Raw genomic sequence first — 20142 nt, forward strand, 5'->3', positions numbered from 1 at the left:
CGCCCTGTGAGTGCGGCAGCAGTGATTGACATGTGTCACCTGTCCTAAGAGAACAGTGACTGGCCACCTGAAGGGTTTTGTGATTGCTCTCTGGAAGAAGTCTCACTTGGAGAAATGCTGGTGTTACCTGTGAACAGACTGAATTCCAGCATTAAAAACAAAAACAAACAAACAAAACAAAAACAGACCATCAGATTGGGTTAAAAAAATAGCATTTTCATATTGTGTTATTACAAGATATACTCTGAAAACATTTTCTTAAACAATTAGAAATAAGAAGAAAGAGAATCTAAAATCACAAACCAGAGGCAGGAATAGTGACTTTATGACAGTGAAATTAAATTTCAAATAAATAACACAGGGAAAGGGATCAGGAATGCAGAGTGCCAGTGTCCTGGGCTTTAATGAAATAGTAAGAGAACTCAGAAACTTAAATGCACCAACACAGCAATCACTGCTTATGGAGGTGCCTCACATGTTCTTGAAATCAAACCTAGTAAATAAGTAAATAGGAGTCTACAAAAGTAGACCAAAACTACAAAGTAATTTACTCACAAGCTTAACTCAATAAATGCAAAAATGTACACCTTTTGAATCCAGTTCTCATGTGTTCATAAAACTCCAAAAGTGTTTGTCAGCTAAGCATGGTGACATGCTTAATCCTAGCCCTTGGCAAGCAGAGGCAGGCAGTGGGTTCAAGGACAGCCTGATCTATATAGAAAATTCCAGGACAGCCTAGGCTACATAGTGAGACCCTGTCTCAAAATAAATGTAAATTTATATTTTTAAAGTGTTTATGTCAGGAGGCAGAGACAAGAGGACCAGGAGTTTAAGGCCAGCCTCAGCTACATAATGAGTTCAAGGCTAACCTGGGCTTCCCTAAGACCTGTCTCTGAAAGAGGCATGGGGGAGGGGCGGGTATATCTGTGACTATAGATCTTCATCTATGATCCTGGAAAGAGCATGTGTTTGAATTAGATAGCCTTGAATTCACAACCATCTTGAGGCAAATTATATAACTTCCATAGTCTTTATTTCCTAGATCTAATGAGGGTAGGGGAACGTGATTCCTATATCTGACTGATAATGAGAACAGATATGGCTCTGAGATCTTTTCCTTGAGCTCTGGAGCATGATTTCCACTTGAGTCATGACTTCAAAAGCAAGCCCTGCCTTCCCTCTTTCACACCAGTGTCTGCTGAGTGAGGCAACTCATTCCTATGTGGCTTTAGCAGGAAAATCACAGCAGCCAGTGTGGGCAGCCATGATCTCATTCCTACTAGCAACCATCTTGGTTGCTGTAATCTTGGGAAAGCAAAGCACACGGGTTCAAACTCCTTACAGTCCTGTGAATTTTCTGTGTGAATTTAGCAAGATGCTTGACCTCTCTGGGCCTTGTCTGTAAAACCTGAGGGTTCTTCCCACTTTGTGGGGTGCAGCAAGGTTGGAGAATGTGTCAGGGGAGCTGATAAGTGCCCAGATAGGGAAGACAAATAACACGTCATCTTTAAAAATTCTGGTACCTCGTTGAGAACTGCAAAGGAGATAGCCAGGGTGGGGCCAGGCAGTGCAGCTGTGGGCTGGTTCTCACCCCTCAGCTCTGCTGCTCGTCCACACATACAGGTTAGCCCAAGACTTGCTTGCACTGAGTGGTCTGTAGAGCCACATGGATCATAGGCCCCACTCTTCCTGTTTTAGATCTGTTCCTCCATTTGGAGGGTGGCCCACTTCCCATCTCTCTTTCCTCAGACTTAGAAGCTGGAGGAGGTTTGGTTTGCTTGGAGTTGTTGGCCTGGGTGATTGACTGATTGTGATACAGCATTCCAAACACTAGGTGGTGTCATTTCTCCTTAGCATCGGCCAGTCCTGCCTGCAAAAGCGGGGCAGAGGCAGTATGGCCTCACTTTGCACAAGAGGCTTCCTGATGGATGGGTGTGCCTGAGATGCTGCTTTGAGCTTGAGAAGATGTTCCCCATAGCCGTTTTTGAAAACTTCTAGGGGGTAAATGGTGGAGATGAGAGGTCATGGAGAGTTATTTACTGATGCAAAGATCCCTGGCTAAGGATGCAGGGCTTAGGACCCAGGAGGGCAAACAGGGGGAAACCCTAAGATGGAGTCACTGAAAGACATCGTAAGTTACTAAAGTGGTGTTAGAAACCCAAGTCTGCTGGACTTGGTGGTGCACATTTTTAATTCTAGCACTGGAGAGACAGAGACATGCAGATCTCTATGAGTTTGAGGCCAGTCTTGACTACAGAGCAAGCTCAGGGCCAGCCAAGACATTTCAAAAAGCAAACAAAAAAGAGGGGGTGGAGGTGGGGATGGGGAAGAAATCCAAATCCATGTCCAAAGTTTATGATAAGCCAAATATCAGAAAATTTAAGTAAAGGCCCTTTCCGACCTGCTTTTCACACTCACCCTCTCATCAGCCAGTCACAGCCTGCTGGATCCACTCTGAGGCAGGAGGGAGGTAACAGCTTATTTCTGGGTCTCCCATTTGTCTGTTTCAGATGAAGGCTTTCAGTGTGCGGGCTCTCTCTGCTCCCACATTTTCTGGGGCTTGTAGCCTGCTCCCAGCTTGTCTCCCGCTTGTTGTCTGCTGTAAGGTCCGTCGGAAGCAGCTTTCCTTGTAACCGTATCTGCAGGCGGAGCGCGTGGCACCTCTACATGCCGTGCTCTGCTGAAATGCAATCCCTGGGCCCAGTTTCAAAAACTCTGGCCAACAGCCCTGACCCTGTTTCAGCCTCTGGACTGTGCTGGGGACTGGGGTACGTCAGGCATTCTTCAGGGAGCTCAGCTCACCCCACAATTCTGATGCAGGCAACAGATATGGCAGTAGCAGGAGTCACTCGGGATGGAGATGGTGCAGCCCTATAGGGGCTCAGTGCTCTTGGCGGTGGCAGGGACCCTATAGACAGCTGTAGCTTGTCAGAGTCAAGTGACAGTCAGCTGCCCCCTGTCTACCACCAGCAACAGCTTCTTCAGTATTAATGTCAGAGTAAGGCCACTCTGTCTAGGGTGCTAGGGACTTCTTGAGGCCAGGATCCTTTTGTGAGCCTGGAGCTGTGGCGGTGCCTTTGGTTTCAGGAGAAGGCAGAGGACCCTCTTGTCTTAGAGCTTTGGGGTACAGAGACATTGGCACTCCGGATTGTGTAGCTAGCTAGACACCAGGGAGTCTAGGAATACAGTAGGAGTGAGGCAGTAGCCAGTGACTGCCCCTTTGCCATCTTGTAGGCACGGTTAGACTGAGGTGACTCCTGACTCTACCTAGAGCATGTGGACAGCAGAATGTAGTTGCTTTTCACAAGGAGAAGCAGAGACACCACAGGCTATATCCATCATAGCACGAGTGCAGGAAAGGACACTGAACTGTCCTGTAGGCCATGCCACCAGGCCAGCTACAGAGCAGAACTCAGGCACCTGAGCTCATTTTTAAATGTAGGGGCAAAGCTAATCAGACAGGCAGGGTTTGAAGGCTTCTGAGGTAGGTATGAAAGCCCACAGGTCAGGTATCCTGGACACTCACCTTCCAGAGTACAGCTTTGCCTTCTGTCTGTCAAACAACATCCTTCCCCAGCTGTGTGAAGACCCAGGATGCATCGGGGCTGTCTCCCAGACCCCTACTGCCTGCCCTATGCAACCTGCCTCTTGCCGGCCTCTCTCTCTTTCTCTCTTCCAGAATGCCAACCAGGCCCCCTGTGGAGCAGACCTGGATGCCAGCTGGGGCACGCGAGGTACACACAGTGGGGACCCGTGTGGGTCTCTGGCTAGGCCAGAATCAGTAGCATATGTCTACCAGTCTCATTCTGAGACCACCCCTCCGGGACCTGCTGGCAGAAGGTGCTGCACCATAGACGAAGGGTCCCCGTGGGGGAGGAGGTGCCCGTTGACCCTTCAGCTCTCTCACCCTGCGCTGCAGGGGCCTGCCATGGCTTTGTAGTGCTGTGCATCTCTTGGAGTAGGACACAGAGGCAAAGCAAACAGCTTCCAGGGGCTGCGCTGAACTGTTTGAGCTGAACAGAGTCACACCCCATTTTTGCCCTCATTCATTACGTCTGCTGGCATAATGAGTGCGAGTGGCCAGAAGTTCCAGGGCACCCCAGCGTGCTCTTAAAGTTACCCCAGTCCCTAGCCACCGAGCTGGGAAGACCAAGGGCCTGCCTCATACAGGCCTCTTCCTTCCAGGATGATTTGAGGCCAGGATTCTAGTGGTCCTTCCTGTGTGTGTGTGGAGCCCCTGCCAACCACACCATGTTAGCTTCTGTAGGATGATGGTACCCTAAGTCTAAAGAAAACCTTTGTCAGAAGGAGCAGTGCAGAGCTTGGAGGTTTAAAATAGGCATGATGGAGAGGGGCTGGGCTGGTGGGTGGCAGAGTGCTTGCCTTGCGTAGGAGAACCCTGGGTTTGCTCCCCAGCACCACGTAAAGCACATGGGATGGTGCGTACTGTAATGCCAGCACTTGGTATGGGAAGGCAGGAGATTCCAGAGTTCAAGATCACCTTCAGCTGTATACTAAGTTCAAGGCTAGCCTAAGCTCAGTGAGACCTTGTTTAAAGAGAGAGAGAGAGAGAGAGAGAGAGAGAGAGGAGAAAAGGAAAAGAAGATAGTAGAGGTAGGGGACTGGGGCAGAGGGATGGAAGGATACATATTTGTAAAGATGTCAGACTCCACAACACCCCTTGGAAAGTTTTCCTTGGGGAACCCATTGCAAATCTGGGAAAATTGAAACTGATGTCTTTATTGGAGTATCCCAGAACACCAAGAAAGACAACTCCCATCCTAGGACCACAGTGCCGCTACCCAGCTTCCAGCATGGCCTCCAGCCTCCTGGCCATGCCTCCTGCTTTCAGTTTGCTGTGGGACACCCTCAGTCCCTCCTTGAAATCCAAAACCAGAGCCATATGAAGGCTGCCCAGGGGACCAGAGACAAAGCATGGCCCAGCTGACTAGGGGTGGGGGTTGCCCAGGAAGAGGCTTGCTCCCATCCTGGGCGTGGATTCTTGTGTTCCTAAACCAGCCCCGTGGTCTCTGCTCTTTTCTTACAGAGTACAAGGTAAGGGGCCACCTGTACTAGCTGACCTCTCCCACCGCACTGCACCTGACCAGGTTAAAAGTTCCTTTTTGTTGCATATTCTCTATGAAATGCACGTGTCCGCAGCACAGCCAAGTATGTATCCGGGTTTGCCTTTTGGTCAGCCCAGGGGTACTTGCCTTTCAGGATAACCTTATGGTGTCTTCCCTGCAGATATATCCCTATGACTCCCTCATCGTAACAAACCGAATCCGTGTGAAACTACCCAAAGATGTGGACCGGACGCGGCTGGAGGTAAGGCAAGAAGTAGGGTGGTGTCTGCGGAGACTCTGCAGACCTCAGCCACAAGGTCAAGTATACACACACACACACACACACACACACAGACACACACACACACACACACACACACACACAAATGTGCATGCACACACCAGGAGGGAGTGCCACTGTGCTGACAGTGAGGGGCTCAGAACCAGGGATCCAGGAATCCTCAGAGGCCGAGGAACATGGTCACAGACCCAACTATGCCGGCTTTGCCACGGGGACCTGACTTGTGGGTAGCGTGGTGCACTAAGGGGCCCATCGTGGTCCCATCCCGGGTGCTGCTGTGAAAGGGTGGGCCAGCTTGAAGGAAAAGCTTCTGTTGACCGAGAACAGGGGGGAGTCTACCCGAGGAAGACAAGTGTATGCCATGCAGCTGCTGTCAGCTGGTGCCTTCTGTCCAGGAGAACACACCTGGTTAAGCACTCACTCCATGTCAAGGCTAAAGTGCCCTATGCCATGCCTCGCTGTTCCTTCAAAACCACGCAACAGTCAGCAACACCAGTGGGGGGATTCCCCTCTTGAGCCTCTCCCATAGATGCTACCTTCCCGAGCCTCTTGCTGCAGTGAGGGCACCTCCAAGCTCGTGAGGCAGAGGCTGCCTCCTGCCTGTGTCCCTTGCAAGCACAAGACCCTGTCTGACCTTCTCATGAGGCAGTGGCTTCATGTGTGGCCAGGAAAAGGAGCAAGAGAAATAGATAATAGTCAACGGATCGGGCTTTGGATGGTTGGCAAAGCAGAGACTCATGTAGATTCACAAAGAGGTAGCCTCTGAAGTGGGACATACGGGCCAGTCAGGGCTTTCCCAGACAACAGAGCAGGACAGTGTGAGTGAAGCATCTATTCAGAGCCTGTGAGGTGTGACCCTGGCAGGGACGGCAGGGTACTGACTCTCCTGGGCTGGCAAGTCATGCACACTTGAACCTTCATCTCTACTTAGGATGAGAACCAAGAGCTGCTTGAGAGAATCATTGTGCAGTCAGAGCTCATATGGAGGCCTTTTTCCAGGGCCTGGAAAACAGTAGTCCCTCTGCACAGGGAGATGACAGCAGGAAGGACATGAGGCAGCCATGGTTGCTGCATGGGGAGGTCTCACTCCTTAGAGTACTAGTGACTTCCCCTGGAAATCAATGGGTTCACATGACTGGAGGGCCCCTTTGGGTATGGCTGGATCAGGGACTGCACAGTATTTCACATTCCCAGTGACTGAGTTTCCTCTATACTGGTTTGAGGGAGACACTGGCCACCCATCCAGAGCTCAAAGTCTCTGGGGGAGAGAGCCATCATTCTTATCTGTCCTCATGCAATCCACACTGAGCCTCTGGGTGGTCATGTCCCACCCATTCCAGAATCGACCAGTTTTACCCAAAGCATATAATGTTCTGAGCTCACCTGGAGTTAAGGGGTGGGGGTGGGGCGCTGGTGCCACCTGAGCTGGAGAGGTCCAGGTCATTCCTGGCAGAAACTGAGACCTGCTACCTGAGATGGAAAGAGGGCTGCTGGGCAACAGGCAGTTGACAAGTGTCCACCACAGGGAGAGTCAGGGAGGGGACAGTACAGCCTAGCAGAGCACAGCAAGATCTCAAATGAGGAGTCAATTCAGTCAGTCCATATGGTGCATTCCTGTTGCACCAGCCAAGGATTCACAGAGCCAAAAGCTCTGGTTAGCAGGATGCTTGGAGCTCACTGCAGATGAGGAAAGGCCGCTGAAGCACTCTTGTGTGTTTTGATGTGTGTATCATCTGTGGGAAGGGCAAGAAAGTTGGCTGGCCAGGAAGCTGTGTTCGATTAACAGGGTAGGGGGAGGCTGGAGGCCACTTAGGGGCAGGGCTCTGCCGAGGTCTTGGAGTCTTCTGGACCTCAGGAGTCCCTTGCCTGAGTGTTGAATGTGACATTGGGCTTCTCCACAGGCGGTAGCAGCATCAGTGGCCCGTAGCTGGGTGTCCTGGGCTCTGGCTGAACCGGGCTTGTAAATGGTGGGCTTGTGGCCAAGAGCACCCTTTATTCCTGCCGTATAGAGGGGGCGCTGCAAGATCAATTACAATATGGAGATGAATTGCCAAAAACGCCTGTCTTTAAATAGCTTTTCTCATATATTTTCTCACAGCTATGAAGACTGACACACAGACCTTAGAAACATGCATTTGTATGCAGCCACGCAAACACGCATACATAAGCTCTTGTGTGCAGGGTCGTAACACATGCCAAGGCGAATTTACAGAGGAGAGCTTCACAAATCATTGGCACTTCTGCAATGGGGTTGGGGGAGTGACTTGGGAGGCTGAGCTCTGTGGCAGGCTCACTCCCTCTCCATTGGTTTTTACAACCTTCGGTCCCTTGACTGAGGCCCACTCACATTTTCTAAGATAAACATCTTCTCATAGACAGCTATTGATGATAGCTGTGCCCACAAAACACCTTTGTGACAGCAAATAACCAATGTTTGGCCAAAGCTCCAGCCCTGGGGCTTGGAAGCATTGATATATCCAATGTATATCAAGAAAGGAGGGTGAGGTGCTGGAGAGGCACCTGCCTTTAAGAGGCTATGTGGCCATCACTCAAAGTTTGATGGCTTTTGGTTTGGGGCTCTGAGTTCTTCCTGGTGGGGGCGGCCAGGTCCTGCTGACGGGGCAGAGGCTGCTGTAGAGGGCCTGTGATTTCCCTGGTGGTCCTCACATGTCCCGAGGCTGCGCGTTTGCAGGTTCGGTAAACCCAAGGGAACTGCACCTAGGAAGTGAGGAACCCGAGATTCAAATGCTCTTTCTCTGCGCAAACTTGTGTAGCCAGTATGATGAAGACAGAGCATCCTGGCTCCTGATGACCAAGGATGACTATGAGAGGTTTAGACTCCCCCTTCCCTCCCCTGCCACCTGGCCCTTCCTGATCCAGGTAGAGAAGTGCTTGAGTGCTGTGTGGTCGAAGGACCCATCAAACTAGGGAGGGGTCTCATGGATGCCAGCTGGCAGGAAGCTCTCTGTGGAGCTGCAGTGGGCAGAAACAGGTGGCAGAAGGAGATCTAGATAACGACAGCCACATACGTCCTCCCTGAGGAAGGAAGGGAGGACACCAGGAGCAGAGAACTTCTGCCCTTCTGGAGCTGAGAGTCATCCAGGTTAGCTGGAGTTCCGCGTAAAGGACTTGGTGTGGCCTTGGGGACCCTCTTGGGTAACACAACCCAGGCAGTCTCACCTCTGGGAGAGGTAACATTCAAATCAGGACCTATAGAATTAGATGTTGCTGGTGACACAGGTGGGAAGGATGTCCCCCAGGAGAGGGACTGGCTCGCTCTCTGGAAAGGTACCGTGCTGGGCTTCCTTCCTATGGCTGTGGAAGTTTGGTGGTCTTGGCCTTGGCTGGCACCTGATGAGCCAGGAGCCAGGGGGTAGCTGAGCTCAAATAGCTATGTGAGCCTCTGTGGTCAGCTTTTCTCCATAGTTCTTCCTGCTGGGAAGGGCACCTGGATATCAGATGCCCTTCCTACCAGGAGACACTCACAGATCCTCTACCAGCCAATGGCTCCTCTGACTCTTGCTCACTCTCTGGAACTAAACAGAACTTGGACGGCCAAGTCCTGTCCCTCTACACAACAAACAAATCCATCAGGAGCTGGGCATGTGGTGGGGCTGGGGGCCACTGGCCTCAGGTCTTTCCCTGCCAGTAATCCTGCCGCCCCCGCCACCTCAACCAATACACCCTCTCAATACCAGCCATTACATGTGTGCCCCTTTCATAGTTTCATTCACAGTCTCAATCCTGGGCTGTGCAGGGACCATCACACAGGATATTATGGGCGTTTGGAGCCAGCCTGGACTACATAGTAAGCTCAAGGATTGCTCAGCGAGACCTTATCTCAAACAGCAACCAGCAAAACTGGGGACAATGCCTCAAGCCACTCCCCAGTGCTTTCATCTCTAGTGGTCCCGTTCAGCTGGTCTCATCTCATCCCACCAGGCACCCTCTCCTGGCTCTCCGTGTCTAGAGTCAGTCTTTGTCTTATAGGCTGAGATCTCCTTAGCCCAGGCTGGCCTTGAACTTGCTATATGGCCAAGGCTGGTTTCAAACTCCTGAGTTCTTCCTGGAGGTCCCAGGGCCTGCTGTTGGGGAAGAAGCTGTTGTAGGCTGTCTCAGCCTACCAAATGCCCATGTGTGCCCCCACATCCAGCTCTCATCTGTTTGTTTTGTTTTGTTTTGTTTTGTTTTTCTTGATCATTACAACAACCTTTAATTTAGTGTCATTGCTTTAAAGTTGTGGAAACTTTGCCAATATTTTTTTTTATCTATTCGCTTTCTATCCTGATTGTAGCCCCCTCCTTCCTCTCCTCCATGTCCCACCTCCCCTTCCTCTTTCTCTCCCCCCCTCCCCAACTCCTCAGAAAAGGGAGCCCCCCCCCCACCAACCCACCCAAGTACATCAAACTACATCAGGACTGAGTGCATCCTCTTCCCCTGTGGCCTGGTGAGGCAGCCCTACCAGGAGGAAGTGGTCAAAAAGCAGGCAACAAAGCCCGTCAGAGATAATTCCTGCTCCCCTTACTGGGATACCCACATGAAGACCAAGGTGCACATTGGTTACATCTGTGTGGGGCCTAGGTCCAGTCCATGCATGGTCCTTGGTTGGTGTTTTTTTCAGTCTCCATAAGCCCCTCTGGGCCCTTGTTAATCAGCTCAGTTGGTCTTCTTGTGGAGCTCCTGTCACCTCCAGGTTTTTCTGTCCTTCCTCCCACTCTTCCACAAGACTGCCAATGTTTGGCTGTGAGTCTCAGCATCTGTTTCAATCCACTGCTGGGTAGAGCTTTTCAGAGGCTCTCAAAGTTCCTGTCTGGGAGCGTAGCAGAGTATCGTTATTAGTGTCAGGGGTTGGTTCTCTCCCATGAGGTGGGTCTCAGGTTGGGCCAGGCATTGGTTGGGCATTCCCTCAATCTCTGCTCTGTCTTTATCCCTGCACGTCTTGTAGGCAGGCTATATATTTTGGGTCGAAGTTTTCATGGGTGGGTTGGTGTTCTCCTTCCTCCCTTGGGAGTCGTGTCTAAATAGAGGGTGTACTCTTCAGTCCCCATGACCCTTGCTACTAGGAGTCTCAGCTAGAGTCACCCCCATATCCTCCCAGAATCCTATCCTGTTGTAGGTCTCCAGCTTGTCACAGAGATGCCCCACCCATGGTTTCTCTTTTCTCTTCCAGCCCTCTGTTCTCCTGTCCCATCCCTCCCCAAGTCTGATCTCCACCCTCATTTCTCTGTGATCCCTCTCCTACCTTATTCCCTCTCTTCAACCGCTTCTGCTGTCTATCCTATTTCCTCTTCTGGGTGAGATTTAAACATCCTCTTTTGGGTCCTTCTTGTTACTTACTTTCTTTAGGTCTGTATATTGTATGTTTATCCTGTACTATATGGTTAATATCCACTTATAAGTGAGTACATACCATGTGTGTCTTTCTGGTTCTGGGTTGCCCCACTAAGGATGATCTTTTTTTAGTTCCACCCATTTGCTTGCAAATTTCATGGTTTCCTTGCTTTTAATAGCTGAGTAGTATTCCACTGTGTAAATGTGCCACAGTTTCTTTACACTTGTGGACAGTATCTTTTAATTGTGGTAAAATTCACTGTTTTTACCAATTTTGAAGTGTGCAGCTCATGTATCTGCACTTTTTCAGTCTCACAACCATCATCACTGTCTGGGTCCAAAACATTTTCATCACCTGGAAAGGAAACCCCACACCCTTCTTCAGTCACATTACTCCCCTACCCCACTGCCACAACACACCATCCCATCCCCACCCCTGGCGATTCTGATCTGCTCTATCCCTTCAAGGCCTTCTCTGGACATTATCATCAGTGGAGTCTTGCAGTGTGTCATATATTTGCCTCTTTCAACTTGGCCTGCTGTTTTTGAGGCCTAGAGTTTCATGCAGTTTGGGATTGAGTGATGCTGCAACGCATCTTGTTTTCCTACTGTCCATCAGCAGGCTTGTTTCTGCCTTTGGCCCCTGGGAAGAATGCAGTGAAGGTGGGCACTTGGGTATCTGTGGGAGTCCCTTTCTGTTCCGCGTGTCTGCTTGGGGCAGGAAAGCTGTCATCCCTCACTCTGTTACCTTCTGTTACCTTGTTGAGAACCTGCCTACCTCTTTCCCACACAGCAGTCAAGATGCCCTGCTTGGGCAGGAGGTGGCAAGATATTGTCCCAGCCAGGCCTACCCTCTCTGCCTTCCTGCTACCTCATCCCATCCCCAGCTTCCCTCCCGTCTGTCTGGTGAGCTGAGGGGAAGAGAGACCTGGGAGAGCATCTGAGGTCATTTGTGTGTGCATCAAGGGATGAGAAGTGGTTTCTTTTCTTTTCCTCTATTTTCTTAGAAGGGCATGTGGGTAGTGAAACAGGGTCTCAACCCAGACTGGCCTTGAACTAGAGGATGGCATGGAACCCCTGATCTTCCTGCCTGTATTTCCCGAGTACTACGATTACAGGTGTGCACCACCAAACCTGGCTGAGAAGCTACTCCTCAGAGCTGTTGTGTGAGGCAGAGGTGAGAGTAACAGGCCAGCCATGCTCAAAGGACAGGTTACATTATAATGCAATAGCAAGAGATCTATCAGGACTGTTCTTGCTATCCCAGGCAACCATGAACAAGGCCAGGATCCGTATCAATATTAACAGCTGGGCCCAATACTAAATGCTGACTGGCACTGACTCCATGAATCTGTGCCCAAAGCTTCAGGAGGGGGCCCTTGGTACAGATGTTCAGACGGCCTCTCAGCAATCAGCTCAGTCATTCAGCCCCACCCACAGAGGTGCTGGTGCTCATACTCTTGACCACCCCAACTCAGGAGCTGGCCTCAGGGACTCAGAATGACTTGCTTGGGATCAGATGGCAGAGCCAAGGGGAGGGAGGTTTTGTGTCATGGCCTGGGCCTGGCTTGGCTTCTTTGCAGCATGGCCACCTGTCTTGGGGTTCCTATTGCTGTGATAAACCACCATGTCCAAAGCAACTTGCGAAAGAAGGGTTTATTTGGCTTATGCTTCTATATCACTGTTCATCATGGAAGGAAGCCAGGACAGGAACTCAAGCAGGGCAGGAACCTGGAGGCAGCAGCTGATACAGAGGCCATGGAGGGGTGCTGTTGACTGTTTTGCTCTCCATGGCTTGCTCAGCCTGCTTTCTTATAGGATTCAGGACCTCCAGCCCAGCCATGGCACCGCCCACAGTGGTCTAGGCCCTCCCACATTGATCACTAGTTAAGAAAGTGCCCCCACAGGCTTGCCTACAGGCTCATCTTATGGAGACATTTTTCTGGATTGAGGATCCCTCCTCTCATATGACTCCATCTTGTGTCAAGTTGACATAAAACCATATAGCACACTACCCCTTAGCTTTCTCAGCCTGGAAATGGGAACTGAACACAGTGCTCCTTCTGAGCAGTTGTCACAGTTTTAGTACGTGGTAAACGAGGCAGCTGACCTGAAGAGTCTACAGAAGGCTCCAAGCAGGCAGGAACCTATCGCAGGACACGGTTACTGAACTTAGCCATGAGAGCTTTTGCCAATGGAGTCAGGAGTTGAGGGTGCTGTGGCAGCTCCATACCAGTCTCTGTGCGTTCCTACCAAGACTGTCCTCTTGGGCTTGTTTCTTTCGCTGTAAAGAGGCCCTGGACACGCCAAGGAGGTCGCTCACTCACCCTTAGCAGCTGTCCTGCTTCAGTGGAGAGCCACAGAGAAAAGGCATGTGGCTACAAAGTTGTCAGCAGATTTCTAGGGCAAAAGCCCCAGAGCAACGGAGTCACAGTAGACGGGGCCTAGTTAGTACAGCCATTCAGTGGTGGAATGAGACAAAGGTCAGTTAAGCAGCTGCTTTGGGAGAATGAAAAAACAAGCATCCCAGCTATCTCAGGCACTGACGTGAGAGAGGAAGAATGGGACCATGATGAGAGGGGTGCAGAGTTATTCAGCGTCCTGGTTCAGCGGTGGCCTGGTTGGTCACTGTCTCACTTCTAGTTCTGGGAGGGGTCAGAAATTCTTAATGCTTGAGGGACAAGAAGGTTCCTGTGAGGCAAGGTCCCTGAAGGTTCCTGTTGGGGGTTGGGGAAGAGTGTGAATTCATCATGGGTGTGTACCTGTGAGTCTTTGTTATTTCTGAAACCCAAGGTGACTGCAGGTTGAGAACAAGGACTGGAGACATTCAGGCTCCTTTTCTCTCTGGAACGGGACGCTATAAACACTGACTGAGACGCTTTGCTTTTATCTTTGCATGAGTCATCCTCCAAGGGACAGAGATAAGCTCGGTGTCTGTACATGGCTAAACCTAAGTACAGAGTTAAATAGGACTGGGACCCAAGGGACAGACACAAAATGCAGGCAGAGGTTCTAGGCCTCCGCACCACCGTTAGGACAGGGGACGCAGGAGGAGCCAGTGTTTCTCAGAGCAAAGACAGCGTCTCAGGCCCTGTTTCAAATGCTACTGATTGTCTCCCCCTTTTCCTTGTCTGAAGAGACACCTGTCACCTGAGGAGTTCCAAGAAGTGTTTGGGATGAGCATTGAGGAGTTTGACCGCCTGGCCCTGTGGAAGAGGAATGACCTCAAGAAGAAAGCCTTGCTGTTCTGACAGCCGCCAACATCTTACCAGGAGCCTGTTGTGGGGCAAAGCTGCAGGGCCCCACTGGCTCCCCCAAATCCTCTCCTGTACCTTGCTCTGCTTCTCTGCGCCAGTGGGGCAGGGGGGAGGGTGCCTGCAGGAGGCAGGGTGGGGCCAGGCCCTGAGGAGCATCCAGCAGGCATGGTCCCTTGTGTAGCAAGGATGCTCCCGCCCGTAGTTTAGGGCCAGGTGCCAGCTTGACCCTCTCCTTCGCGCCACAACTTGGCATCAGGGCAGTGCTGCGGCCAGCTATCATAGGAGATGGGGCAGAGCATTCGGCAAGCCCAGCACCTTTCCAGCACCTTCCCAGCACCTGGTGTGCCCACAGCTGTGCTAGGATTTGGGGCACAGAGCTGGGAGGAGGGTGAGAGGCTTGACACAGCAGGAATGGTAAGTGTGAGGCTCCTCAGAACATGAACAGTATGCAGGCAGGCTGGCATGCTGAGGCAGGGGAGCCAGGGCGATGTCTGAGAGGCAGTGGGACTGTGTTTCTTGCAGTTATTGTGACAGATCTTTTCTGGGGAATGAATGTCGGCCTGACAGGGTGCCCCCGAACAGTGCTCTGTGTACTGTGCCCTTCTTCCAAATCACCCCCTTAGTTGCCTAAATGATATCTTTCAACTTACACAGAAGTTTTTATTTTATTAAAAAGTATCGCTTCCTTACACATAAGAAGACATATATGCAGAGTTTAGTTTCACGGTCCCTCAGAAGGGGAGCGCCTCCGCCTTACACCCTCACCATGCAGGCCTCTGTGCTTCCAGTCCTTGGCGTTCCTCAGAGACAGGAGCCCATCTGTTTCCCTTTGTCCCTGCTCCTCTGTATGTGTCACACAGACAGCCCCAAAGACAGACTCGCTCAGTAGTGCGGTTTGTAAATACATGTGAAATGTATCTGTCTCCTTTTAACTCACGGTCATTTTCCCAAGTCTCAAAAAGAAGTGCACCCCTGGTGGCCAAAGTCCTGGAATAAAGGTTTCCTCATCGTGGCCATGTCTCACACGAACTTACCTGACCAGTCTTCCTGATAAAGACACCAACTGTAGCCCCCACAACTCAAAATGTGCATGCTCAGGAACCATGCTGTCACACAGAGCCCTGACACAGGCACTGAATGTGGAGGGAGAGTTGGAGGACTAGTGATGGTGCCTCTTCCGACCTGGGTGTCCAGAAGTGGGGGCTAACAGGGACCCTGGGGACGGGTGCAAAAGAGCGCCTCGGCTGCAGGACACATGGACACTGTGGTCCTGGGTGACTCTAGCCGTCCTCTCCTCTGGGTTGTCCTTCTCAGTTTCTCACATCCCAGGACATGCTGAGTCTCGTTTTGTGCTGGTTCTCACCAGCCTGGCTGGGCCGTGGAGGGGAACTTTTGGTACTTAATCTGCTTCCTGTCACTTAGCAGTCTGGACCTGTGCAACTGGAAACCCCCACCTCCTCACTCATGAGGTGTCATGTCATATCTGCTCCCCGGAACACCTGGGAAAATAAACGGTGACACACTGTAACTTGTGAAAGGACAAAATGTGTTCAAGCATGCTTGGTTCAGGAGGCACGGGCAGGGTGTGCGCTTGGAGCAGGCCAGGACACCCTCCAGGGGAGGCACTCTTGCCTCATCCAGAGGTGGAACCTTGGCTTGGTCAACATTAGGGAGCCAGCGTAATGCCAAAGGCTGGCATCTGCCTTCCCTGGGCAGGTTGAGGGGCTAGCTGTTGCTCTGTGGTAAAAGTCTAAAGGGGTCCCCAATGCACCCCTAGATGCCAGGGCATGCCTTCTAGAGAAGGTGCTCAGGCTCGGTCTTGAAAGATGGAGGGTCTCTTCGACATGACACGGGAGGCAGATGGAACAGTGAGGCAGGGTGCTGAGGCTGCGAACACCCTCATATATTCTGGAAGCTCTGCTGTCTGGAAATGGCTGAGCATCAGGGTGGGGAAAGGGCTGAAAAGAAAGAAAAGGACCCCAGTGGGGATCTTCAGGGGAGGACTAGCATCATCCAGGGTTAAACACGTGACAATCTGTAATCTTGTACCAATATCTGACAGTTCTGTTGAACTCAGTGTTTTCTCCCAAAGCCTACCTGGTACATGCCCTGTGCCTGCTGTGTAGGCAGCGCCACAGTCTACTGCTACCCAAGCAAGAAGCTGGTGTATTCTCCGTTCTTTCCCTTTGTGAGTCTTCACAGTTCCACCCTCCAAGTATCATCTGTGTCTCTCCTTGGCCACTGCTATCACCGGATAAATCAAGGACTGAAGGTGGTGGTGGGATAGAACCCCGGGTGCTGGTGCAAGCCTTTCTATCTTAGGAATTGTGATCCAGCCCACACTCACTGCTCACAAGTCACTTCCAAAGTGCCCTATCGACCCCACAGCCAAGAGCAAAACTCCTGAACTGCAATCCAGTTGTACCAAGCTGCTAGCAGCAGCCATGGCCCCAGCCTCATTGTTCCTGGTCATTCCTGTCCCTACTAGGAAACTGAATGTCACAACACCTATTCTGCCCTTCCTGCACAATCAGGGCAGCATAATCTTGGCTTGCACACTGGTTTCCCTCCCAGGTGAGCCCTGTCCTTCCTTCTCAGGTCCTCTCAGAAATGGCTCCCACATGGCTTGTGGAAACTGATATTAGACTCTCAAAGGCTTATCTACCCCAGCTAGTTCTCAAATAATCAAGACAGAGAACTTTTAGATTAATAAAAGCTTTAAGGTACCATAACTGGGCAGATATCAATCCTCTAAGCTAACTTTCTTTTTCCCAGCTACACAGTCCAAAGGTACTTGCCGTCATTGTCCCTGCCTGGGTTGCTTCTGTTCCATCAGGCCAGTCTTCATGGCCATGTGTTCATGGTCCTTAACTCCCCATGGCAATTCCTTTCTCTCCAGTTACCTCTCCTCTTCTCTCTGCTGCCTCATGGTCCCCACCTGATCTCAAGCCCAGGAACCTAAGCTCTGCCTACTTCTCTTCTGCCCAGTTACAGGCTTCTAGCTATTTTATTAACCAATTAACTTTAAATCAGGTAGAACGAAGTTTACAAAACAAAGACCTATGTGAGGATGTACTCATGTACCCGATCTTGGGAGTCAGTAATTTAACATTTGAATGCAAGCACTAGACCAAACCCCAGTAGACATGGCTGTCTGCTGAAAGTACCCAGCCTGCACCAGATTTCTCATATCCTGTGTGTTCCATAGTCTGGTGTGTGTGTGTGTGTGTGTGTGTGTGTGTGTGTGTGTGTGTGTATGTGTGTGTATGCACAGGTGCATTTGATTGTGGAGACCAGAGGTTGACATTGGGTATCTACCTTGGTTACTCTCTACCTTATTTTTAAAAATTGTATTTGTTGTCACACCTCAGTTTTACACACATACACAAACACACACACATTTATATAATATGTTCCTTGTTGTTCTCTCATGTCTTTCCCTTCTGCCAAATGTCTAGGTTCCCTTACTGAAGCCCCTGTCCTAATTTCAAGTCTTTTTTTAATATAAATTGTTGTGCATGTGTTGTGGGCGGTACACATGCTACAGTGCATGCGTAGAGATCAAAGACAACTTGGGGGAGTTGTCTCCTTCTAACATGGGGTCGCTGAGATTGAACTCAGGTCACTGGGCTCGGTGGCAAGTGCTCCTACCAGTTGAACCATCTTTCTGGCTCTTCTTGAAGTCTCTTTGTGTGTGCTCCCTACTGCATTTAGTTAATGCTGCTTGTGCTGCCCTCTGTATTGATGAGAGAGAAAGAGAGAGGGAGAGGGAGAGGGAGAGAGAGTTTATTTACTTGAGGGAGAGCAACTTGCCAATGGCTGCACCACTGAGAAATATGACCATCCCCCTAGAAACTATTAACCCCCTCTAGCTACTCAGGGAGGGGTGGGGCATTGAGAACACCTCCCATATCCATGCTGGGATGCTGATCAACTCAGACTTCTGTAAATCTCAAGCAGCCGGTGCCGCCAGGAGCCTGTGGGTGCAGCAGCCATAACACGTCTAGAAGGCAGTATTTCTTAGCACTCCTTCCCATCCTATCGATGGCTCTTACATTCTTTCTCATCTCTCCTCCACAGTGCTCCCGGAGCCTTAGAGGAAGTGATGCTGCTGTCTCCTTTATGGCTGAGTACTCAGCAGTCACTTATTCTTAGTACTTCAAAGATCTTCTCTGACACAGGCTGAGGGAGGCATTAATCCGTGGGTATAAACACAACAACTGGGGAGGCAGCTGGACACCAGGCCCGTTTCACAGAGGTTCTCTTAGAGCCCATGACCAACCCAGCCACGGGCTCCTGACCAGGTTTACAGTACCAGGCCTGAGTTTTCCACCTTATTTTTTGATGCAGGATATCTCACTAGGATCTGGGCTCACTGCTTAGGCTACAAGAGTAGTCATGAGCATTGGGGATCCTCCTGTTTCTGCCTCCCCGGTGCTGAGGTTAGCATATTGCCACCCCTGGATCATCTCATTTATCTATCTATCTATCTATCTATCTATCTATCTATCTATCTATCTATCTATCTATCTATCTATCTATCATCTATCTATCTATCTATCTATCATCTATCTATCATCTATCTATCTATCTATCTATCTATCTATCTAGCTAGCTATCTATCTATCTATTTATCTATCATCTATCTATATATCTACTTTGTGAGTGCTAAGGATAAAATATAGGCACTCATTTTTTTGCAAAGGAAGCAAGCACATTTTGAAGCTTCTGCCCCCTGGAGGCTCTTCATCAGTCCACTGACTGCATCCCCATGCCTGCAACGGCAGACATGTGCATCACCAGCCTGACGTGCACAACTGGCCTAGAGCAGTTTGTGGTTTGTTGAGACAGGGTTTTTCTTTGTAGTCCAGGCTGTCCTGAACTCACTTTGTAGTCCAGGTTGGCCTTGAACTCACAGAGATCTGCCTGCCTCTGCCTCCTGAATGCTGGGATTAAAGGCGTGCGCTACCACGCCCAGCTGTCCTACAGTGTTTTTTGACCAGGTTGGTACCCAAACACATTCTGTGCTCATTCCAAACTGTCCCAAGGGATGGTGCTCCTTTATCTTCCTGGTCCCCATTTCCCTGGGCGATGATGGGAATATTCCAGAGCTGTGCTGTCTGCCCTGTTGCCTACCAGTATGAAACATGTGTAGCTAAGCAGCCATGTGTGGCTCATAGCTGGGCAGCCCCACAGGAGTCACTTGAGATGGGGCTCCTGCCATTCCTGTTTGGCTGTATTTGCACAGCTGGTCCTTCGACAAGATATGAATGTACCTGCTGAGCACCCTCACCTGGCCCTGTGAGAATGTGTGGAATGTCATCCTTTAGCAATGGTGACATTTGCCATCTGAACTCTGGGTCCCTGCATCCCAAGGATCCTCTTACAATGCAGACTGACATGATGATACATGCCTGTGATGCCGGGCAGCAAGATCAAAAAGAAGTTCAAGTCCAGCCTGGGCTATGTAGCTAATTCTCACCAAAGGCAAATCAAAAACATAAGGATAATTGTCCCACAACATTTGGCAGACTATAATCCCATGATCTCTGCTTACCAGAAAGCAGAGAAGGAGGTGATTCTTCCCCACTAGCAAGTATCCATTAATCTCCCAGGTTCTACAGAGATACTTACTGGGTGTCCCTGATTTAATTTAGTTCCCACACTGTCCTATGGGCTGAGTGCTCTGTCCCAATCCAGTGGCAACTCCAGGTGGCTTTCCTGTCCTTCTGACTCACAGGCTGTAAATCTGGTTTCTCATGACTCCTTCTTAGGTTTAACTCTTTCCATGGGGAGGCACCAATGACTTGGGAATAAATTTGTGTCACTGGTTCACTCTCAGGGACCTTCCAGGCCAGGGCATAGCTTAGAAGAGAGACAGGGAAAGGGGTTCCGACTCTGAGCACCTCTTTGGTTTGGAGACTTTGCTACCTACACAGGACTGATTATATCACAGCCATGAGTGACAAAACATCCTGGAGCCACAGTGCTCTCTGGGAGTGGGCTGGAAGTCCAAGCCTCTCACCCTCCTTTGCTTTTCTCCAGTGACCTACCTCATGTTGAAGCTAGCCAGTAGCTTCCAGCCATCATTCCACTTTTTAGCCCCACCAATCCAAGATTTCAAAGAAACAGAATATATATATATATATATATATATATATATATATATATATATATATATATATAT

General features: G+C 50.2%; 1 protein-coding gene across 2 annotated transcripts in view; it reads left to right on the forward strand.

Annotated features, from left to right (window-relative positions):
• Ablim2 (actin binding LIM protein family member 2) overlaps positions 1-14967 on the forward strand; it is a 121826-nt gene extending 106859 nt beyond the window's left edge. Inside the window, exons 18-21 of one of the 2 annotated variants that reach the window (XM_055623809.1) lie at positions 3680-3734; positions 5048-5055; positions 5248-5328; positions 13836-14967. In XM_055623809.1, coding sequence (XP_055479784.1) covers positions 3680-3734; positions 5048-5055; positions 5248-5328; positions 13836-13949 — 258 coding nt within the window. In that variant the 3' untranslated portion in view covers positions 13950-14967. Of the gene's footprint in view, positions 1-3679; positions 3735-5047; positions 5329-13835 lie in introns of those variants that run through there. The other variant, XM_055623808.1, reaches the window with a different exon arrangement.
• The last annotated feature ends 5175 nt before the right edge of the window (positions 14968-20142 follow it).

Source organism: Psammomys obesus, unplaced genomic scaffold (genome assembly GCF_907164565.1).
Source record: "Psammomys obesus unplaced genomic scaffold, mPsaObe1.curated_primary_1811, whole genome shotgun sequence".
In the NCBI taxonomy this organism is placed as follows: Eukaryota; Metazoa; Chordata; class Mammalia; order Rodentia; family Muridae; genus Psammomys; species Psammomys obesus.